At 33.5% G+C, this 25,918-nt stretch overlaps 1 protein-coding gene across 8 annotated transcripts in view; it reads left to right on the top strand.

The window, feature by feature from the left end:
- Positions 1–25,918, top strand: part of LOC117232360 (metabotropic glutamate receptor 8-like) — a 40,077-nt gene that overhangs the window by 6,007 nt on the left and 8,152 nt on the right. For 5 of the 8 annotated variants that reach the window (XR_004493118.1, XR_004493122.1, XM_033491733.1 and 2 more), the window contains 3 exons: positions 16,977–17,160; positions 22,803–23,018; positions 25,667–25,798. Coding sequence is in view for 6 of the 8 variants with exons in the window: in XM_033491733.1 (XP_033347624.1) it covers positions 17,011–17,160; positions 22,803–23,018; positions 25,667–25,798 (498 nt within the window). In the remaining 2 variants the exon portion in view is untranslated. Of the gene's footprint in view, positions 1–16,332; positions 16,645–16,976; positions 17,161–22,573; positions 22,712–22,802; positions 23,019–25,666; positions 25,799–25,918 lie in introns of those variants that run through there. The other 3 variants (XM_033491717.1, XM_033491726.1, XM_033491740.1) reach the window with 3 other exon arrangements.

Here is a 25,918-nt window from a genome sequence, read left to right as displayed (position 1 = left end):
GCTATTTTAGGCGCTCAATTTGTCGTCATATCGGTTCATAGGTAACAAAACTTCGGTTTTCATTAGTAGTACCTATGAATTTTCCACCTTGATAAGATAAATTTACTGTATCAACATACACAATGTATACCTACGTGTCGTTTATAGATGCACGTGCCGCACATCCGCACACATTGCATTGTTCGTTATCAAGCGATCAAATTGAGTGAAATAACAATTGGACCGCATCCAATATCTGGATCATCGACAGTAAACCTTTTACGATTCTTCCTCTGTAATTGCTTTTATTTTTTCGATAGAAACTTACATGGCTGTGTGATACTACATTTCTAGCAACTTCTAGTGTCATGCAGTTTATGTTTTATTCTTTTTTTTCTTTTTTAATTATACGCTCAATTTACCTCGAAATAATTAATCGGCCAATTTCCTACATAAAACGTACTTACGTATATGTATATGTATATGTATATATATATATCCATGTATATGTATAGTGTATAAAGATTCTACTTTTACTTGGCGTGTACAAACATGAAATATTTGCTGTGGGATCGAACCGACGCGACGTACAATATAAATGTCTGTCTTACTCGATACTAGGAGATGTCAGTGAGACCAATCGATAACATTTATTCGACTTTCGGTTAAACGTGACTGCTCTTTTCGAAGCAACTAGTTTCTACTTGAAGGAGCACGTTCTATGTAGAAATAAAAAAATAAATTCTATATTCTAGTGATAAAATAAAAAGAACGTGATCTATTTTATATTCTTTACTTTAAATACGAATACCTGAATTACTTTCTGTATAGTTAAATAATATTTTATGTGGTTGATAATTGTATATAATTCTAGTTTTTATACAATTGAACAATATTTGATACACTCAACAATCGTGAATCGTTATTAATTGAATAACGTCGAAATTTATTTAACAGTTGACTTTCGAAAAACTAAAAGATTGATATATTGGTAATTATATCGCACAAAGATCTTGGTATTTCATATTGAGCATTACCACTTGTAGCATTGGAGAGTGTCAAGGAAGACGGAATCGTGGAGAGGAAGTTATCTGCTGAATAATGAATGATCGATCCGCTCGTTTATCTTGCTGCTACATAATATTTAAGCAAGATAAATATTCGACCTTAACTACTTGTTCCGATACTTGTTTCAAAATTCTAGTTTGCTCCTCAGGTAGTTTTTTCTTCGTGCAACTGCTTCAACGTTTCATTTACATAATTCGGTTAATTATAGGGAAGATATAATGTTTCTGAAATAAAGTACCGCGACATTTTTGTCGAAAATGGTTGCTGTACGAATACTTTCTATATTCACGGGAAAAATTTACTTCGTATACAAAACGTTTGTTTCGAGGAATTGATTTACTCGGAACGTGGAACAATTAAGTGGGTCATCTTTCAATTTCTTGCGGAATTATTAATAAAAACTGGATCGTTAAACTGTACGGATAAAATACCGTTGGATGTTTTATACCTACGTAATTCTCCGACAATGAATCTATCAAATAGTTTATTACTATAATTAAACAGACAATGATGATTGGTTCGGTAATTTATGATATACATGAACATAGAAATTTGGATTTTCGGACAGTGTCTTTCCAATTATGCGTTTTGGTTTATTCGATATTTATGAACACGTAATAGCTTTCACGTGAAATCAATATCCAATTTAATACACAGAATTCAATGGGACAAACAAATATATCTAGAGACCTTATCAGAAATTATGTTCAACAATTAAGTACACTCGACGCAACGATACAACTATCGTTGAAAAATATTATGAGAGTTTACCAAAATAGTATAAAATAATAATAAATAAAACAATGCTGCAAGCGTGGAATAAACAAAGTTTCGAAATACAGATATTTGTCTGAGAGTTGCCAAGTACCTGAGCGAAATAAAATGTTAGCTTAATTGGCAGCGAATGTTGAATGAATTTTGCGATCATTTTTAATAGATGTTTTGGCACGTTTGGGAAATGCGGACGTTTTTCCTTGTTTGTCGATAAAACTTCTCAATTTGATTTTTCAATTCACACAGAATGACAACTGATACAAATATATTACACATAACAAACCATTAGTAATTTTCTACCCTGTTGTTTAATTACTATATCGTGTACTTGCTTGAAAACAAGTAATTGTTAATCCCTCGATTATAAGCATACCTATTATCAAAATATTTAATGATAATCTATCGTGTTGTTAGAGACGAACTACGCCAAAATATGTTTACTTCGTAGATTCGTAATAAATTAAGATTTATAATATTATTTTCATAACTTCTCCAACCTGTTGCTGTGAAAAAGCAGCTAAATTTTATATACGCACATTTATATAGTATGTACACACTGGCATTTTTATCTTTGCCTGTTTAGTTATGCACGATGTTAAAATGGGTTCTTTTGAAATAGGCACTTCAAGTGACAATTATTCGATGTGTCTCAGTCTCAGTATATCTTTTCATATAGAAATATACTACGTATCCACATATTTTTCGATGAATAACTCGTTCAAATGAAATCACTGATTAGATGAAATATTTTATACGAACTCAAAGGGAAAGTTCAGTGAAAAGATCCAGTTTTATTATGAAACGTGCAATCATAAGAAATCACGTTCAATTTACGAGATGGGAAACTGTAGACTATTAAACTTCAAACTTGTACTTTACCGATACTTATTTCTTTATTTATATCTGTTTGCAGTAAATAACTTGTAACCTTTTTTTTATACACATTTTCATGTTACTTCTAAGTTTTAGCAGTATAATTTCATCAATTTACAAACCTCGTTGCTACTAAAATTTCAAAAAGTTCCCTGTAGCACATATAACATATGGAACAAAAATTTTCAAATACCTTTATGGGTCGCTATACTTTTTATTATCGGATAGTACAACTGTTTATAGTAATTTCATTTGAAAACGCTGAAAAACTCTGACTTGTTGTTAGAACAGCTCCTAAGTTCATTAAATACTAAACCAACACTAATACGCTACAAATTGATATAACAGAACAGTGTTGAAAGTTGTCGCAACTTGCAAATAATTTGTACGAAGCTTGCTTACATTGTTAATGAGCTTTATGATGTTTAGTATACGTACGGGGACGGAATCGAGCGGAGAATTTTATTTTAATATATTCTATTTCCACCATACCATTTTAACCGATCTGAATGCACAGCACGATTCGACTCGCTTAGGTGGCTGAAAGTAAAACGATTATAAAAGCTATGCTAATCGGAATTGACTTTTGCAGGCGCAAGGGTTTTAATGGTTTTAGAGCTCCTCTATCAACAGATTCTAGAGAGGGAAAAATGGTACGATGTGGGATAAAAATGGCACGATAGGTGAATTTAATTTTACATGTAAAATTCTTACTTGGTACACGTTTCTTCGTTGGAACGAAAGGAAAACAACATTCTTCCCATGGTCTTTCAAGAGAATCCTTCTCCGTGTATAAAGAACTTTTCCTCTTGAGAACATTTTTAAGTACGTTGCATACCCGACTTTTGCACTTCCTGAAAGTTTGAACCCTATGAATTCAAGCAATTTTGTAGCCTTCGATCATTTTTCATTTTATTTTCGCCGAGAAATTTATTCAGAACCTATTTCGATATATTCGTATTAACCCTTGAACGTTCAGGATCAAAGAGCGTTACGTTCATGCTGTCATAAGTGAACTTTCGTCCCAATACGTCTCTCTTCGTTTTAGAAATCAATAAAGTCAAGTAAATGTTTTATTACTATTCAATTGCTGTAGCCGTGTCTATTATATATTTCGTTTAACGATTTCTTATTTCATAGTGAAACTGCCATTCCGCAAATTTTCACTCTCGAGATTGATTAACGTAACAAATGAAAATTTCAACTACATGTCAGATACGAACGTCAAATGTTTGTGTTTTATCTATAAATGTGGACGTAACAGTATCGACAGCGTAATATCGTCGCTTGCCTTAGGACAAAATTTCCACCACGTTAAAAAGTTTAAAGTATATAGCAGAGAAGCGGAACAACTTTGCATGATAATGTGTGATCGTCAGTGTACATGTATGCTACATATTTACATGAAAAAGCACTTTTCTTATTTGCATAATTTAACATCACGTCACAGTAACCCTGGCATCTGTATTCTTGACTTGGTCAAGCAACCACTTCACTATTCAAAGGGTTGAAAGAACGCTGGGTATATACGTGTGTGCAAGTAAAAAAAGTACTTGTTACAGTATACATGCGTGTACTTTCAGGCTAACTTCTTTGTTGTTGAAAGCGTTTTTCCACTTTCTTTCGAGAGCAACGCGATTACTTCTTGTATTGCTTATCGAACTGAAGTTTAATTGGAATTTTTATGATTACATCTTCGCTCTTCTTGCAATGATTAATTCCGTACTTCTTTCTAATTCTAGTAAACGACTCTTACGAATTTTCCCCCCGGATTTTTAAGTTTCTAACCGATTAATCGTTTTGCTAACAATGTGAATCTGTTATCGTTTTCGGTGTAAAATCATTAGGCATCCTAATGCTCATGAACAAGGATGCATTTTCAATCGATTAGGCATTTAATCGCTGCTGATCCGCTGATATTTTCTTCTTTTTCTTCTTTATTTAAACAGTGCGTTGGCCACGTGTTATCCTTCTTGTTCGATTAGTTTAACGGCCCTTGGTTTCGCGATAGCGCGTTTCCATCGAGCACGTTACAAAATTATTTGGTCAACTACGTAATTTTGTTTAAACTATAAATAAAGAACAATTAGCATATGCGATATGGGAAGACAGGTTCTGTAATTGAGAGAAGACAATTGAAATATAAGTTTCAATCGATTTGAGGCCAGGCACCGTACTGGTTTCCACTATAAGTGCACTGAGATTTCAAAGTTAAAGTTGCTTTATTGCACGACAACTTCATAAACTCGACTTCTTGAACAGCTGTACATGACACTTGTTTAAACGAGAAATAAGGCCACTTAATCTCTTATTCACCACAGTCCGATTACCGGGAATTGTGTGACACGTTTAGAATGAAAGTTTTCATATTGTATTATGTCTTAGTTAAAACATTATATCTTCCTGCATATGTTTGTTTCACATATTGAGCATATTGAAATATTACGTACAATACACGCGTGAAATATTTAAAAATGATATCTGTGTGTGTATGTATCTTAACATTACATTAATCTAAATTTGCTTCTCAATTCTAGAAAAAGAGAGAGAGAGAGGGAGAGAAAGAGAGAGAGAGAGAGAGAGAAGAATCAATAGTGCTGGTCACAGACGATAATGAAGGCGCAAAAACGCAGTGAATCTATAGTTTTATCCTGTTAAATTCCAAGAAATTTCATATCGATTACAAATTTGTTCCAAAATTTGTGGAAATTAGAGAAATAGTTACATACAACAAGGAAGAATAATTATCGTTTTAATATGAATTTTTCTAATTTCGTACGAGTTATGGACGAATTTAACAATAGCAGTTTCCTTTCAAATTTTGTAGCAGCATAATAGAACCTCTCGTATCCGAACACCATTATCCGAGTATCTCGATATCTGAACGTTCTGCTGCAATATCCAAACGTTTCGCTATCCGAGCAGAATGTCTGCTGATAATAGAGCGCTGCAAATACTATTATTTCACGTATAATAGTGAAAAGAAATGAAATTCACGAAGATGTGCCTTCTGCTAGAGTTTCCATAATTCCAGATACAACGTAACTATCGACAGACTTAAATTGGCTCTCGTCTACTTACATTACCAATGATCCTGTATCGAGATTACGTTAATATAATTGAAGGCGACGAAGGCAGTAGTCCAATTGCAGATATAATAGTTACGATTGTTTAGCTATGATTCGTAGAGGATGAATTGACGATGAACAATAGCTTCAACCGCTCTTATTCCAACGTTGGACAGTATTCGGCCAGCATGCATTTCCAAATTGAAGCCGCTTTCCTCCGCATTATATTAGATTGCCGTATAAGTTTCGTCCCGCTACTTCATATAAGTTTATCAACGTAATCATTTGAAATACACCGTTCGTATAAGTAATGGCTCTAGAATTCAAATAAGACAGACCAAGCGTAAGATATTCTCGTTTGTTTTTTCATAGTTACGAGTTCAGACAGGTTCTTGCAAACGTTCGAAATGCTAGAGTTGTATAACATATAGAACATTGCATATTCCACGAGTTTCGAGTTACTACAAATGGACAAGGTTAGCAAACAGGCATTCGTTTTATATTTCTCGAGGATGCTCCAACGATGCTTCGCACTTGTCGTCAAAGATTTGTTAAATTTTACGCTTCGTACTTCGGCCGATCATAAATTCAAGATGAGAAATGGCTAGGTGAAAATATTCGAACGCGTTACCTTTGCGAGTTTTAGCTCAACTAATATGCTATTTTTACTTAAACTTCTGATCAAAAGTAGTTTAATCGCTAACTGTTCAAATTCCTTTTCGTAGTTCCATACCTGGATTTCTGAAGGGAAACAACGTGAATTTTTCCAAACTGTATTTCTTTTACTCTTTCAGCTGGCTGCTCTTCTAATTTTTCCACTAATATTGCTCCAGCTATGCGATGCCGATGCAAAGGAATCTCGTCTCTAGAACTTGAAGCGCGATATATCATCCGCGAAAGGGCCATTAGACCGGACTAGGACGTAATCTACAAGGTGATCTTTCAGACTCTTAGAAGAATGCTTTTGAACAGATATAAACCTTGTGCTAGGTATTCTTCAGTTTTTGCGTGTGACGATAACGCATCTCATTAGTGGCACATTTAACGACTGGAAAAGATCCGAAAGTCTTTGCACAGCTGTTACAAAATTCATAATTCCGCTATCCCATAGTCGCGCAGCCAGAAAATTCCAGTAATTAAAGAAACATTTGGAACAGAACATTTTCACTTACTAAAATCTTTCCGTGGGGAAAATTTCGCGATACGTTCGCACAGCGTTTTCAAAGGGACGAATGACATAGTCAGTATACGCAGTGATTAAAGTATAACGTGATCAAATCAGTAAAAGTGTAAGGAACCTTGGCAAGTATTTATTTTATATTTCGGATATTTGAAAAATATATTTTTAATAAACATGTATCATGTCTGTACTAATTAGTTATCGAGAGCTGTTATTGATAGATTGCGAATTTTTATCCGTGAAAAATTAAAAGGTGTAAAAATGCATAGAACGTGCGTGTATGTGCGTGATATATATGCAAAAATATATAGAATAAAAAAAGTACAATATTCAAAATATTATTTAGTAGGAAAAACATAACGCTTGCTTGGATTCCACTTTTTTACATATGTTTCGCGAGAGCACAAATTTGCATATTTATATTGTATATATATCGTATAAGGGGTGTTTACATTATTTTGTCCAACATCTGCATAACATCAATTCATTTATGAACTACGCTAAACTCTGCAACATGTAATTGATGCACACTCGAACACAAAACGACTGCCCAAAAACAATATCGTTCGATTATCTTTTTCTCAACTTTTGTCCAACTTGATATACTTATTTTAAATACGATGAAATATTTTCGCATTTGCGCGGGATGAAAAATATTGATATCGAAATAATCATCGAGTTTTCAATAACGTTGCTGGCGAAACAAGTGAAAAAAAAATCAATTTATGGAGAAAAAGTAATTGTATAAAAAGTGGTTCCATATGAGAATAAAAGTGGAATCGCAGTTTGCACAGGCGTGGATGTTATTGCGAGAAAACTCGCGCCACAGGATGGTATAGTTAGTTAAACAGAGGAAAATTTTCCTGTGTAACTTCGCTTAGAACAGAGATACCAATAGTTTGGCCCAGTTATTAGAATCACTTTGTGTACGTGCATATCTAATCAGATATAATGAAATCTAATTGTAAGCACGATTTTCATTTACTGAAACATACCATATCGATTATCTATATTCGAAACATAACGAAAGTCGAACAACTGCGGCAAACAGTTGTTCCAACTTTTCATGCTACATAAAGTTAAGCTACGCTAGAAGTTATGAACAATGCATCTTTGTCTAGCTATTGACTAATATCCATTGTGCGAGAAAGAATGCCAGTGAATAAGTTAACAAACTAGGTGGCTTTCAGAGCAAACATTTTCTACGTACATTTTGCAACAATCGTTTTAATAATTATTTAGTCTTTAAACACGTTATCAGTACTCGGTACAACAGTATTGTAGTAATTCTCCTAAATAATAAATAATAGTATACATAGTATGTAAATACGTAGTAATAATAATAGCTAGCGATAATAATGCAATTCTTGCGTAATATATAGTAGCATATTCGATGATAAAACAAATAAAATTCTACAGATTTTATTTCACGGTTTCAACGAAGCAATTATTCGAAAACATTTTATTATATAATTTATTATTGTACGTACTATCGATATTATTAGAGGGGAAAAATCTCACTGAAGTACATCATACATTACGTGACAAGTATAGATGCGTTCGATATTTTTAAAAAATCAATTTCTCTGCAAATGACCCCTTTGATAAAAAATTTCTGTTGCATTTTCGATTAATTTTTTTGAAGAGACTAATTTTGTTCTGTCATAGCTCACGTTCCAATTAATGTTCGCTGCGTTATTACACAGTAAAATTGCATTCCTCTTTTATGGAGAACAGCTTAGATTTCATTTCATCGTATACACATTTCCTCTTCGTGTAAATATGTTTTACTACACGTCTCGATATCTCCTTGATGTTTCATTCATGAGATTTTAATTTTATTTCTGTTGCTTTTATTACTATCCTCTTTTCTAATTTGCTACCTGTAAACCATTTTCTACCTGCTCGTAGAATTGGTATAAGTCAGTTTTTCAGTCAGTTTGGTATAAGTCAGTTCGGACAAAGCATTTGTTGTTTCTTACAACTTTAATGTCTTTACATTATAATGAAATTTACGGTGGCATAATGTTTTCAGTAGACGAAAATCTTTTAAATATCGTAATTTTATTTCTTCGGATAAAAAACTGAACCTTCGCGTCATAGATTCTCAACCTGTGACGTTCCAAACTCGAGGAAATGTTGACAAAATGTTTTCTGGGAGATCGTCGTAGTTATTTTATTATCGACTTGTCCCGGAAATTCCGGAAACATAAAATTATTTATCGCACTTTTATTAAGATACTGGTATTCTATGACGAAAACATCTCCTATTTTTAGCTAAAAAGGAAAAATTCAGAATTGATTAGTTAAAAGGGTTTCGTTTTCCAACTAGATAAAGAATATTGAATGTCAGCTAGGATATTCAATTCCGTTCATTTTATATATCGAATATGACACACGCTTACTATCATTTATTCTACTTTTTATAAAATCCTCCAGTGGGAAAAAAATTGGATGGTCTAAAGCTACTTGAAGGAATCTATTATTGAAGATGACAAAGAGTTTCTCAAAAAGAAGCTCGTGCAAGCCATTCTATAGGCAGCAGAGTATCATCAAAGAAACTAGCAGATATTATTCAACATTGTGCCTCAATTTTTCTTAAATTTCCAACAATCCGACAGTTGTAATTAGTTTTATAGAAAGCTTCGTTAAGACGACTTCCAGCAGCCTTTCATCGTAATATTCCACCAATGGTTCTGATCAATACGCAACATTATAGATGAATTTAAGATTCTCAACATCGTATTGACAATAATATATTGATCGTCTAGGGGTCTTCTAGCCACGATAATGTTGAAAACCTCAAATATTGACAATAATATCGTCAATAATATTGATCGTCTGAACGCTCCTTCTATTAAAAGCGTCTTTTTAGCAGAGTACGGTCATACGTTATTTTACAGGGAAATGGAGTTGTAGTTTGAAAAAGGTTGAGAAACACTGGCATACGTGGACAACAATGCATATCTGGACTAGCGGACTTCTTAATTAACGTTGACCGGCACATGAACGCACGGCACACCTGACTTTGATGGACAGGCGAGCATGCAGGACGCCGACAGCATTAGCAGGAGATGCCCTCGAAATTTCGCGATTCTTCTGCAGCGGACAGCATATTTGCCCACTTATTTAAATTTCAGACAAAGACACCCGTAAAGACGAATGGATGAAGTGTAGCCGAGCGAGATAATTAGAAAACGGAACGTTTTTTTCTCCTTCAACTTTTAATAATTCGTACACGAAGGAATTTAAAGCCGTGAAACAAAGTAAAGCAGGATGTGCAGCGTGAGGAAACAGTACGCGTAGAGTTACGTACTTACACAATTTCCCAGCTAGATTAAATCTCGTATACATATACGTTTATTTGAAATATGTTCATCTAGAAGAATTTTAACTAATACCAAAAAAATATCCTTATTAAATCAGCAAATTTTTAATTTAAAATTACAAAGTATCAATTGAGCCTGTCATAGGGTTAACGAAGTATTATTAATATTTTTATCTGTAGTATTTCCTCCCAGTTTTCCCTCGCAATTTCAAATAATTCTGTCTTCTTTCGATAGGCGAATTTATTCGCGTGATATTTTAGATTCCACCATAAATGCGCATTCGAATGTAGATTTGCGAATTAAAGTTAATTTTTGTTTAGTCTGAAACTTCTACGTGTCTAGAACACAAATTTTGTTGCCTTGTTTCAAACGAAACGTCCATCCATTCATCCATCTAAAAAACGTAATAGATTTCTGTCGAAAAAGTACCGATATACCAAATTATTCATAATTCAGTTATGCTTAATAATCAGAATTATCTAATCACGTTCTTACAACAGGGATCGTTTCTAAGAATAAGGAAAGGACAATGAAAATGGAATATGAAAGAAAAAGAAAATGATTAACGTACTGTCTAAAACGAGAGCTCCGTGGCTGCTTCTGGAATCTCAAGTGATGGGATCAAAGAGACTTAAAGGACAAGCCTTGTTAGCAGTTACCCAAAGTTTGTCAGAAGGGTGGACGTTTTCTGTATTGGAAAAACTATGAAGCAGAGCACCTTTTAACGATGCAGAGCGAAATTGATTTTAAAGTTTCAACTAAACGATAATTCTCAGACTTGCCGCAATGAAACGCCTCTGAAATTTAATATTTGCTATATGCTGTTTGTAAATGTTATTCCCCCATATTTTACGTACATTCGGGATGTTCCACGTAATTTTGAACTTGAAAGTTTAAAGAGTAAGGTACAGGAAGCGATTGTAAAATTGTAGAATATTTAAAGTAACTGCATATATTCGCAATTCTGTAATTCTTCAAAAATGTACGACAATTAATTTCTTAACGCATTGTTATATAAATAGAAAGTGTAAATGTGAATTTCGTGAATATCATTGACATAAAAGTAGCTCATTTTGTCTACATATACGTTTTATCTATTTTCAATCACGCAAAGAATTGCAATTTGTTTCGATTCATAGTCTCACGAGTTTCATAGTCTTTCATACTGTATAGTAAGAATTTCGTGTTTACCGTGGTTTGTTTTAAAATACCAGAGCAAATATCATTTTTTATTCTCGAGTTACACTTCGCTTCCTCTAGGAAACTGTATGCTTTCCATTTTAATCTAAAAATATTGGTTATACGTATTCCTCCTATGGGATACTCTTAAGATGCGACAAAATTCCTTTTCTATCGAAATTGACTGAAATTATGGTAAGTGGCAACGTAGGAAAAGAAATTTAATAAAAGTCCTATTTAGGAAAATGAGAGTATAGCGATCTTCTCTCGGCATATATGATACCGTGATCTTCGCCTCTCAACGAACCGAATGAGATGAAAAATAACGAAAAAGGAAGGAAACGCTACTGTATTTCTCTTCTAAAGCGTTTCTCGCCTCATCTGACTTATTAAAAGAAAATATGAAACGCACGTGCTAGTTTATTCCAACTTTTATACAGTTTAAAAATTTATTGTTCATATTTGCTACAATACCGAGACAAATATTTTATAAAATATTGATCTTTGATATCTTGAATATTACGTTCGATGTTAGTTAAATAACCGGTACCAAATATAGATTTTGTTTGGAAAATTCCAAAATTCAGGATATACTGAATAGATAGATAGTGATGGATGGTTTGAACAAATTAGGTATTCAAGCATGTAAGATATATGTATAAGCACGATCCATAAAGTAATCCTAAATGTTTATCTTTGATTTAGGGCTTCCAACATTTTCACATTGCATAATCTTTCTACGCGTTATAATAATTTTGCAGAGGCAGATAGAAACAAGGAATTAACGCTTAATTATACCTACTACAATACAGAAATCATAACGAATATTATACTTTGAGTATTTCATATGTTTTTTATACATATACATATACATATTTTTATACATATTTTCTACGCATTAAAATTTTACAAAAATGCGTAAAAATTCGTAATCTACTTATTAATTTTACTTTCTTCAATTTTGCTTTGCCATTGTTCTTGCCAAACGATTTTTAACGTAACCTTGAACTTATCGAACAATTTCAAAACCAACTATTTTCACAGTTTTCAATTCTCCTTTCGTCGATACAATCCTAGCTCTATGACGGTAACATTATTGACATTTCCTTTACGTGGATTATTTGCATTTCGACAGATGCCTTTCCTTTGCTCCACTGCCAGCCGAAATCAATAGACGTGTCGATAGATGAAACAAGTGAAAAATGAAACGGCAGTCTGGCCGAATTTTCGTTCACTAGCCACGTTAATGAAACCCATTCAAATTGTATCGTTCAAATATACAATCTGTTTAATGATGCGGTTCTAACTAATTGTTATTACTCTCAATTAAACTACAATTTGATCGTACGAAAGACAGGAAACAAAATCACTCAGCGACACAAAACTCTCACTCTCGGCACCACCCGAGGAACTAAACTCTTTCACACAACATGCAGCAATCCCAACACATTTTCCTCTTCTTCATTTTACACTCTTTTTCACTCAGTCCAGGCAAACTACGCAGATATTCCCAGGACACATCTATGTACGTACCATCGTGTCCACTCAAAAGCTTGGGCTGCCATGTACTCTTCTTTCACACTTTGCTTTCAAGCGTTTCAGAGCAAAGCACGACCGCTCGAAATTCAGTTACTCGCCATAAACATTCACACGAAATTCCTTTTTCCACGGTGATGTGACAATCAGGATGAAGTTCCCCGATATGATTGTTCTTATTCAGAGTGTACGGCTATGTAGAGGGCTGCAAAATCTGCATTCTCTGTTTTTAGATCACAGGCCGCATAGTAAGAGCCGCCGTACAACAAGTCTTAGCTCACGTTCATACATATTTCTTATACGATTATTATCGGCGATTATTAACCGCGTCTTCGAATATCAGAATGTTAAGGAACGTTCTTGCGGTGTGCAAAAGTTTCTCGTGGCAGTCGGTGGTCGCCTGTCTGTTTGTATAGTTCACGATCTACTGAAATTCCTGGGAAATTCAGCGTGAAGGATATCCGAAGGAACGGTTCGATTAATTTTGTCGCTTCTTCTTTAAAAGCTACCGTAGATGTTGGAAGAATTTTTATTTCGCATCGAAGAATATTCGATCTTTCAACGAGTTCCTCAGCGTCAGTTCTCGAAATGATTAAATGCCTTGCACTTCGATCAGATCGTTCGATCGACAAGCTCTCTTCAACTTTCGAATGCTAGAAAATTGTGAAATTATTTTTCGACCAGTTCTTGGACTATGCGGTGGAAAATGCGTACGCAGAGCGAAAATAACGTAATTGCAACTCGAGGATATTATTACGCGAGAAAATAGCATAATGGAATGAAATGGAATTGAGAGTATTATATGCCGCTATAACTGATACCAAGTTGCATGCAATCGATGATGATGCGACGTGTCTCTGCAACGCGGAACCGAGAATTATTGATTCAAATTCATAAATCATACACCATACATAGATTACCATTTAATAGTCTGCCGTTGAGTTGCTAGTAATTTATTCTGGTTGTCGATGTGCATGTTGTGTGTATGTTGAGAGTTGATAAAGGCAAGAATAAACAATTATCAAATAATCGAATCTGTGAGGGGTATTATTAAAGGAAAAATTACATGGCAAATATATTCACGAGACTACACTATTTTCACGAGACATCTTATTTTGTAGTTATGGTAAAATACTTCTATATACAAAACACAATGTTTTATTATTGAAATACATTTCGCATTTACTTTTTATTATTTTGCTGTAACTCTCCAAATATGTCCTACTTTAATGTTTTAATAAATAATGTATGGTACAATCTTTAATTTACACTTTTTAACGTGAAACGTTTTGTCCCGACGTTTTATTACGATATTTTGTAATAGTAGTAAACTAGCAGAGATTGGATGCATTCTTATTTTATAAAACGTATCTCACTTGAAAAAATTAACGAAAAGAGATTATTCAAAATGTGACAAGAGAGCGGAACTGTACATGTAATTCATTGAAAGAGAGATCGTATGATTTATGAAAGAAAATATTTTATCTAATAATTTACTCGTTACAATGTATAATTTGTACAATTTTATTTAATATAATTTTATTTTAAGCGAGCATTATCCAAGCGAGAACTCGCATGCCCTTCGGATATCTCTCATATCACGGAAACCGTGTGACGTTAAAGAAGTGTCCACTGCGTCAACGTTTCGTTGGCGACTGCAGATTTAACATCGAAATAACTACTAAATTAGTTCGTAATTTTTATATGTTTTCTCTTTGATTATTTCATTATCGATTTTTAACGACATTAATTTCACAAGTTTGAAGTGTTATAACATAAATATAATAAATAATAGCAATGTATTAATTAACGAATAACTTATAGAGGGTGGAAAATTGTATCGGTCAGTGTACTCAAAACTGCAACAATTCCATTTTTTTTCTTTTTTTTAATAGAATTGCTTTTATCTCTGATAGTCTCCAAAATATTCTAAGAAAATATATTTTCTGTCTCTTTGCGGGCTTTCATTCTCTAAATTTCTGCAAACATTCCCTAAGCCAGTTCCTCTAAATATAGAAAATTATCGGTAAAAAAAGTTATGTACAAAGTTTCGTGAAAATTCGCGCGTCATACTTAGGTAATGTTTCTTGTCGCTGTACCATCCTGAATGAGAGTGTGGGTTATCAGTCAGTTGGTAATTTATGATAGGTAATTTCCCGTGATTAACAGTACCTTAGCAATGTGCATCTACATCAATCAAGGGGCCACGTGTTGAGGTGGTCGAATCTACGAGCGAGATTACAACACAGCAACTGGTATTGAACGGGCGACGACGAGGCTGTAATTATTAATATTCGTGTTCCTTCGAAGTGAAAACCTAATATCATGCCATTTTCCGATACGCGGAGTTCTCAATAATGACAGGTATTCGTGCGCGTATTAGAAAGTTTCCTAATTACGGGTTAATTCTGGCTCTGGTCGACTCTCTGAAAATTCACGGTTGACTTTCTCGATCAGTTTGTACTTTCAAAGATCTCATACGCACAACAAAGCATTATGCATGCCATGCACGCTAAGTCTCGCCATGCATTCTCTGAATCGCTCTTGCTTCTTGTAACTAGCGTTCCAACATAAATATTCGTTTGGTTCTCAACCATTCGTTATCCACGCGAATTCTTAGTCCCACCATATGTTTGGATCATCTCGTTCCCCTTCAATTTAGCTACTGTCTTTTGCAAATGCGTCCTCTTGTACAACTAACTGTGCAATCTTGTGGTATTTAATACAATGTTTGTTAGGGTTACGAGGCTGTTGAACTTCGCTACATCTCATAACGCGGCGTTATGCTTGAAGCAGCAATCCCAAAATACTTGGCAAAACTGAGTTTACATAACTTTTAGAAGCTGACTGTCTCGAAAGTATCCGAGCGTTGCTTCCCGTCAACGCAGTCGAACTTGCAGGTCTTCTGCAGGGACCGGCTGTTCCTTGTAAATGTTACTAATTTAATCGAGGGAATGAACTGAACGAGTCTGAACGAAATAGCCGAAAGAAAGAAAGAAATTTATCTTTTTTTTTAATTCGACTTGAAATTTCTAATTAATCCTCTTCTGTTTTCAATCACGGATTAACCAATATCGAGATCTTGCGAACCTTTCCCAATACGTGTGCGAATTATACAGAAACGAATAGATTGTCATTAACAAAACAGAGAATCCAATTACCGTGAAATTGTTGTAATTATATATGGCAATAACGGATAGTCTCTGTCCGGAACAATTTTCTTTATCTGCTTGATCCTAAGAATATTCGAAGTATCAATTTTTAATAATATATTCGTATTCTATCAAGTTTGAACAAGTTTAACCAAAATATTCTTTTTATTGCAGTTTCGTTCATTTTATTGCACGCGATGGAACCAGTCCATTGAGCAGATAACTGTGGCAAACAATATTAATTTTGTAACGAGAGTGAAAATGTAGAAGTCACGTATTACTGTGAATTTAGTAACAAACGCAATTCTAAACTCCCGAGGATCAAAGTATTATAAACCTGGAGACGCGTCGTAACAATTAACGGTCCCATTAAACGCCTGAACACCTGGGGTCTAACTGCTTTCAAACATCCTCATAGCTCGCAGGAACAACAACCCCACGAATTCTGCATTGTATATACTAGCTACTATCCCAGAATGACTCTACAAAGATACTACAACGAATGAGTACAGTCCTAGCATCTAGTCATTTTGTACTTGTGTCGCATCCTAATTCCTAAACCGAGTATTCCATAGTAGCCTATAAAACTCGAAGGACCAGAAAGACCAATTCGCCAATTTTGGATTTCGTAGAGTCGCAAAGAGATTATTTTACTATTTATCAAATATTATATAATATTTATTTATTATGTATGTAAGTCCAGCTTTTATCAAACCTTTGGATAGCAGTCTATGTACGAAAACGAAGTAAACAAATTTGTATGAGCGTGTTGCGTTAAATTGCGCAGAAATTAATTATTTACAATGGAAGAAAGTAATTTTTCAATTTCACGTTGCAGATACTAGGAAAGAATCGGAGCTGCCGCGTACAAGATGAGCGTGGGCAAGATTTTAACATGGATGTTATATTTTATCATAATAAGCGAGTGCCACATCCGAAAGGGACGCGACGAGGATGGTTCGAAGCTTATACGTATCAATGGTGATGTAATTCTCGGAGGAATCTTTCCTATGCACGAACAAGTATGTATAATTCTATTGTATTTTCTATAGATAACAAATGGTCTGAAATTGGCGTATGAATGTAAAATTCTACGGTATTCGAAGCTTCATTGTGTCACCAAATTTCATTACTAAGTTCGGTGAAAAGGAATTAAGCCACTTACCAACTTCGACTAACTTCAGAAATTACGTAACAGTTTCACTTCCGAAACGAATATTTCGGAAATAAAGAGTATTATTAGCGAACTTTTGCAAGTTGCAAGTTATAAGATGGCAGTATTGATAAATTCTTTTACACAATGGAGTCATTAAAATGAACAAACCTTATAAATTTTTACGTTTCATCTATTTTACTTTAATTTGCATTGTCTATTCGCGTGTAAGATACCTTCGATACTTTGAATACACAGTGGTTGAAGTATTATACACACGAACCGCTAACTTTCTACTACGAAATAAAAATTTCCTCCCATCAAAGGGGATTATCTCTATTGGAAATTTAAACACCCTTGTTTTCATATTCCAATATCGAACTATATAGCTTCTACATTTTCATCGTTTGCATCGACGTACATAAATTATTAGTTTCAATATTTAAACATCCCATTTGAAAAATTCTCCATTCCATTAAAACAGAGAGAAGAATAAATGTGAAAATAGATCATACGTACATCGCTTCTCTGAATTTTCGTGTAAAACAGTTACGTATGTATGCAGAATGTATAGGTTCTTTTCCTATAAAATAATGTCCAAGCAAATTCTGTTACTATACTCACATATTGCATTCATTTTACTTTGTTTCATTAATTTAATTATATATATGTTGTTGTTGTTGTATTATTAACACTAAAATAATACGGGTTTTGCCTTATTGTAGTGCTACATAGGACACGTGAAAGCTTCGCCGCATTTACAATACACATTACTACATTATTAATTATCGAAATCAGCATTATCTCTGCAGAGGAAAATTGAGAATGTTTAGAAGAGAGTCGTGTCAAATGAAACACGAATGCTGAAAAGTTTCAGTGAACAGGAAACAGCGCACGATATTATTGAAAAGGAATATGTATTCCGTGAAACAAATTTTTTAACGTTTTTTAAACTCAAAATGCATGGCGCTGAATATTAATAGAAGGAGAAAAGAAGTGCGAGGGATATTCATTTAGATGCTACGTTGTAAACGATCAACTTTTTCAACCGTTTCCTTTCATATTATTTTATGAATGAATTATTATATAATTCACAACATTCGTTTCTTATAAAATTCTGTAAAATTGTGATATCGGACGTAGAAGGTAATGGGTCGTGGTATTTTTGATCGAAAAATTGTCGAACTGCTAGAACTTGGCGAAGAAAAATCATACAATAATTCGCCTGGATACGTTTTAAAGGAGCAAGTATCTACTTTCACCTCCATAAGTTGATTTCCTTCGAAGATGCTTTCACGCTAGCAAGCGACACGAAAGTCAAGGTGGTTTTTCTCACGAAAATTTTACAGAGTCAAGCTACTCTGTAGAGCCAGGACATTCCTTTTCTTCACCCAAATCATTACGAACGTAAATGTCAAAGTCTGATCTTTATAACGATCCGTCAGGAGCTAATTTAAAATTTGTTTCGCCGTTTTATTACTTCCAAAATTTATTCACACGGATCGCATATTGTATGATTATTCTTCGCGAAGTCACAACGGCTAAAAAATTCAACAATATCTCGATAAAGATTTCGTGCTCTTTTAATTATCGCGTTATTTTAATTAATATTAATACACTCTCACACTATATCACGTAACAAAAGTTACTTTAATTACTCTACAATTGGCAAAAGGTATTAATTAACGAGACAAGGCAATGTGCTCTTTGCCATATAATGTTGATCGATGAAACGTTTTATTCCACGTGGTCCTTTTATGTAGTCGGAAATATTGGACTCTGTTTCTTTTTTCGCTTCTAACGTATCGGTAGAACTGGCATGTTTCAGAGAAGCTCCAGAGAGTTGAACGTGAAATGCATTTTTCTTCCCTAACTTAATCTTTAAGTGAATGCACCGAGTCACGAAATGTTACCGGTTGTTCCATTTTATACGATTCTTATTTGACGCTAATACGACAGATATTATTATAGCATTAGTAACTTAGGGCTTTCCTTTCATAGATAAATGTCATACAATGCCTACAATTCGTTGTCTTTTAATAATACATAGAGAAGAGTAATTTGACGAAATTGTCATATTAAAAAAAAAACAAAAACGCTGGATCATCGTCGATCACCATACATTTTTATCGAAGTAATAGCTGAGATGTAACTTTTAAAACGATGTATGGTATTTGTTATGAAAAAAGGACGAATATATATATTTTTGTATTATTACTTTATGTATACTATACAAAGTAGAAGCAACTGTTTATAGTAACTACAATAACAATTTATTAATCGTTTAACAATTTAGTTCACAAAATTCGTACTACTATAATCTAACAGAATAATTGAAAATGTGATGTTAAGCTTGTCTTCAATCTGCAATATGTTTATACGTATAATTCTCTGTCATCTTGACGGTGGCTTTTGAGTTCCATCTTCGTAAGGCGATTTTTACGGATCACGTGTTTTTCACAAATGTACAGAAATGCGCACGAACTTATGGACTGACCCAATATCAAGAGAAAGAAACATGTACGTACTTACTACATAAATCACGACAGGCGCGCATTTAAGTTTTCTTCGCGTACTAAAAATAGGTCAGATAGACGATTCGATCTTCTAGGGTCAGTTTTTCCTTGATAGACAAACGTATTTGTGCAAGAAAATGGAACTTATCTCAAGATAACAAACATCAGATCCCAAAGAGAAACTTCGTAACATTAGATGCGTTCAGAGTGACGTTTGAAAGAATTTCTTTTTCTATTTACAATCCATTTGTTGGAATAATTAATGAAATACTGTAAATGTTAAAAATTATACGAAAATTCTGATAGTTTTGCAGTTTAAAAAAATTTTCAACGAATTTATTAACGCTGTATGAACGCATAAATAACGAACTTTATATTGTACTTATGAAGAAACGTCTGTAAGATTAGCGAGATACGGAGTACATTTTATATTCTCTTTGATATCAAGTAACAAATTATTCCAACGTTATTATAACAGAAGAGAATATGCGACTGTAATTCTTCCACTTTGTAAGTATGAACGAGTTGTAACAGCTTTTGTGTTATCCAAAGTAACGAGGAAAACTGTCCAACTGTCTCGCTCAATGTTTAACGAAACTTTGCTAGCTTATAGGGTTCATCAAGTACATTCTCTTTTAGATGCAGCTAATTGTTTACGATGTACAATGTACACACACGTTAACAATTGGAATTACGCCATGACATATATCCAGAGCTAGTAGCGTAGTACTCTGATTCAGGTTCTTATGTATCCTTAGTCCGTAAGACAACAACCTGATCGAATGTGTCCTGAAAATGTCTGCGTAGTTTACTTGAATGGGATTAAAGGCAGAATGAAATAGAAACAGAAGAAGCGTGCAGGTGTTAGAGTATACGTGGTGCTCTAAGTTTTCCGAGGCCAAATTTTTTTTGGATATTCTATGAGTATAACTGAGACAAAAACGTTATATAAATATAGATCGTTTGAAACTTCATTAAAAAGTTATGGTAAATTGGTATATTTCATTTCAAGATATGAATTTTAATACTTTATTAATTTTAATACTTTAAGTTCATTTTGATTCCAATTCATCTTAATGAATCAATTATCTCTTTGTATCAATTCACCACACGTATCCATATTCCTTTGATATATTCCTCTTTTTTTCTTTCTTCTTAACTTGTTTTCTTTCCCTGAAACCATAGATTGAATTTTATAATTTTTAAGAAAGATTCGTTTCCCTTGATAACGTGTCACCAAAATTTATATTATTCTTTCTGTATTTCGTATTTTTATTATAACTACTTAATGAAGCTTTACATACTGGTAAAGTTTCCAAAACATGGAACACCTTGTATTATGTGGAAGATAGGTGCTCGAGTTGACTCGATTGCTGCATAAATGATACCAAGAGCGACAGTTTTCTGCCGAGTAATTTTAGTATTTTATTTTTCTTATTTTCCGTCTTGCCGTCAGAGAAAGCACATACGATAAAATAAATAGAATAAGAATCGCTCGAACATTTGCTTTATTTTACAGCGCCGATTCTCAAATCTATACTTTCGCATTTAAAGGGAACTGTGAATTTAAAGAGTGGAAAGTTTGTGAAGTTATGCCTACATAAAAGATCACTTAGGTATATTTAATAGGCGGATAAAAGAAGACACGCTTGGAAAAATCGCGTCAGATTTTAATATCTTCGCAGGAAGCTTTCCGAACATAGTAAATCATCTGAAACGAAATGGAACTGCAGAAAACCGTCTAAGATCACGCCCACGGAGAATTATGGTGCGATAGGATCGCATGATACGAAAGCAAAGAGGTGGTAAAAAATTGTTTAATCTCTTGTACATAATTGAAACCTAAATTCCGTCTTTTTACCCAAGAGATATAAATTTGTATGCGAGTAAAAGAGATAGGATATCACCAGGCATGACAATGAGCACTAAAAGGACAGTCATTTATAGCAAACCAAGTGATTCTGAGAAGGACGATTAAACAGATTCAGCGACTAAAGATATTTAGAGTGCACGGTAGGAATTAAACAAATCCAACAATTAGTTCTATATATCTTTCCACATAAGTGCATTTTGTGCATTTTTGCTTCTTTAAATTTTTCGTAAATGTTTTCCACGGGAAAGAACAATTTTTCCAAAAATGTCATTCACACTCTTTTTATTCTACAAAATTCGTAAATTTTTAGCCAATGAAAAACATGGGCAGAGATTTTTAGATCATCGTGATTAGTGCGACCGTTAAACACTGAAGTGGATCTGTGCTAATACCTGGCTGCATTTCGTTAATTACGGCAGACGATTTACAATTTATAGAAGACACATTAACACGGTCAGAGATATGAAAAAATTACTACGAAAAAATGTACAACAGTCCGCTGAGAAAAAATAATGAACCACTGGGATCCATTTATTTTCTAACGAAACAATTATCTCACGCATAAACGTAAAATTACAAGGAAATTTTTCGACGGAAAGAATTATCGTCGCTGTAAGCACAAAATCCCGACTACAACTGGTTCGAGCATTTATAGCACTTGGATAAAAACATTGCCAAGCGCTGTAAAATCAATAAACCCTTGTTTACTAATGAATATTATCAAACGAACCAGCCGAAATAAATAAACGTGTAATTAATAAATTAGTAAAAAAATGTGCCGGGATAAATCTGGGAAAAAACAAACAAATTCGAAGATTTCATAAGAATTTTTCAACTCGTTAATAATTCGCTACTTACATGCGCAAAAATGCAAAGGTAGAAACGGAATTATTTCCAACTCTATGATATGTTTTCACATGAGTGTACATTTTTTTAAATCTATTTATGTAAGCGATGTATGACTTGTATATTTTTGATATACGGTAGCATACAATTCAATAAGCAGCTTTTGTTAAATTTATCTTTAAAAAGTAAGTGTAAGGGAACACGATTATCGAGTATATACTGGAAATCAATCATATTTTTCATGGATTTTATTCATAATCATATTTTTATTCATAGGTGGCAGGTTCCATCGGTCAATCACCATGCGGAGCAGTGAAAGAAGAAAAAGGAATGCAACGTTTGGAGGCTATGTTGTACGTTCTCGATGAAATAAATTCAGACGATGAGTTATTGCCAAACACCACGTTAGGCGCGCTTATTCTCGACTCCTGCAGCAGTGATACATATGCACTTGATCAGAGTATGGAATTCGTCAGATCTTATATGAATCAAGTAAGTACATGTACAGTATTAAGACATTTTAAGCTCATAAATTTTACATTTGTAGGAGAGACGTATCTAATCTTTAGCACTGCAATACCATTACTTAACTTGACAACTCATGCGTCGTCTTTCGCGTGATAGATATCGTTTAACATAACAAATTAGTAAGACACAGTTTTATTCGAAGATTTCTTCCTTTTACTCTTCTCTCTGTTAAAATAACTGTAATGTTCCTTACAAATCTTCTTCCTACACGATTGCATATTCCCTTTTGAGAAATCATTTTATGCGCGACTTTATCGCCAGATTTGTCTTCGGAATATGTGAATTCACCATTTTCATTCATATTTTCTACTTGTTGAAACCATGATTATGTCAGATAGATCTGAATTCTGTACGATGCAGTACCTCGAGTATTCTTCTGTAGGATTTACGATAGGAAATCTTTCCACTTCTAAGCAAATGTTTTAAAAAATATCCAATTGAAAAAATACGAATAATAACGAATTACATATTTGTGTTTTGTCTGTACGCTTTCTTTTTAGTAAAAAAGTAAATTCTAAATAGATGCAACCAATTTATCCATAAAGCCAAGCTAAGGTACGAAAGATAGAAAAAATAAAATCATAGTTGTTCGATAAATATTTAAAATAACGTAAGCGTATGTAAAATATATGTTTAAATAATACAAAATTAGGTATCTTCTTAGATTACCTTATCAAGTTTAAGTATACCCTCAAGGCAGTAGATTAATCTTTAGCCATCTAACACCAGAAATTAATAGACCAGATTTATCAATTTCGGTCCGTTTAACACTCGAAGCTCCATGTATAGTAAATTTTATAGGATATTACGTATTTAAAAATAATATTCATTTGCAATAGAATCAATCGATAGACTTGATTGAAAATTACTTAAATAAATTACCTCTTCTAACGAATTTTAATAAGTTATCGACTATCGATTGATAATAACGTAGTAGGAAGAAAACACATATTACAGGCTATTAATTTTTCTCAAAGAATTATTTCATATAATTACAACTGCTCTTACATATCAACTTACTTATCGTAATAAGTTATTACATGTATTTTTCGGTAAACTAAGCGATACATTAATTAATTTTCTGCCGTACGATGATTCAAACTGAATCATATTTCTGAATCGTATTTTTCTCAACTTTTATTTACATTTTCTTATTTTTAAACTAATACGATGACTATTGCAAAACTTTTCAACAGAGATGTACATGCATAGTACCAGTGATTTACATGTCGGAAAATGCTTAAGTTACGACGAAACTTCGAAGAAGACTACATCTTTCTTTAATTTGCTCTGCAAAACAACATGGAAAATGGTGGAGAACATTTTACGCGGTGTCATTTAGTATTCTTAGTGAAGTGGAAATGATTCGGAAGAGCATCTGCTACTCCCTGCTTTGGCGTTATATACCTAGATGCGGCGATAGCACTGATGCAGATATAACCTTTGCAGAGACCACTATTTCTTTGGTATCTGACGCGAAGTAGAAAATTTAGAATCGATACTCTGTCATCTCCCGTCCGTTTCAAGCATGACGGACGCTGCTACTATGTATAAGTAGCATAAGTCTAGCATTGACCAGACTCGTAACCAACAACTCTTCGACGACAAACTGAGCTCCAATTACCTATCCCTCATTTTACATAAATTTCGTCCGGACATTTATATCTATTAATAAACGATCGATTATTATTTAGAACACGAGATAATAATTTTATGTTAAATAGAGATTGTCGATAAAGAAACTAGTAAACGAATCAATAACCATAGTGGATCAATTGAATGTTTCATAACTGTGTATCTCTACCTTAGAAATAAGCTTTAAATTACTTGGGCGTCATATTTTCTGCTTCGGTTGCAACAACGATTAGTAATTAGACTTTATGAAAATTAAAAATTAAAATGAGAATTTCATTAAATTTACATTTACAAACGCAACGATACATGCCTTCTAGCGAATCGCACGTATGTATATTTAATATACTCCCAACATTCAGCTCCTCGTATAAAACTAGGTATGATAAAATTTGATTTCATACACGTATTTGCGATTTGTTTGTGCATGAAACATCACTGGTTTTTCAATCACGCTGCGAACATTTTGTACGTGTTTTTCTGAAAATATCTCTATATCTGTTTTGAAAAATCTATGCAACTATGAAGCGAAACCTTGTTTGAAAATTATGCTTTTATTTTAGTGACTTAGTTAAGCAAAATAGATGGTTGTAGTATATTTCCACGATATTTTTCGGTAGAACAAGCAGAATGAATGTAAAATTGTAAAAGAGAAATTAGTGGAAATAAAAGACGCAAAATGGCCAACTTGATTTAACAAAAATTCGAATGGATATTTTTATGCATACAAAATCAACATTCACATTAACCAATGAAGTTCTTTTGTACAAAGTGCAATAGGCTACCGATTCTGATATTAACGATAAACTACTCGATACAATCTGTTCGTTCAATGATTTCCATTTATACAATATATACATATACATGCGTATATATGCGATATCAGTTTTTAATTCAAAGCATCGATATAAGCAAATCTGATCGACGAGTAGAATAGACACGATACAAACACGCGTGATTTCTCTTTTATTCGTTTTCAGGATATATCGGAATACAAATGTGAAAATGACAAACCACCGATGTATGTGCCCCATAAACCTGTCACGGGTGTTATAGGAGCTTCGTTTAGCGTAGTCTCCATTATGGTAGCCAATATTCTGCGATTATTCAAGGTCAGTAGTTAAAAATCATTCTCATCGAAGTGAAAAATTCGTACGTTTACTATCGGTGTAGGAAAGATATGTTAAAATAGCGGACAGATTTTTCATCGTTTCACGTTACGACTTTTTATC

The sequence above is a fragment of the Bombus vosnesenskii genome, unplaced genomic scaffold, assembly GCF_011952255.1.
Source record: "Bombus vosnesenskii isolate JDL3184/JDL3185 unplaced genomic scaffold, Bvos_JDL3184-5_v1.1 scf7180000013263, whole genome shotgun sequence".
Classification (NCBI taxonomy): domain Eukaryota; kingdom Metazoa; phylum Arthropoda; class Insecta; order Hymenoptera; family Apidae; genus Bombus; species Bombus vosnesenskii.
The sequence above is the reverse complement of the archived record's forward strand: the minus strand, read 5'-3'. Positions and strand labels throughout refer to the sequence as shown.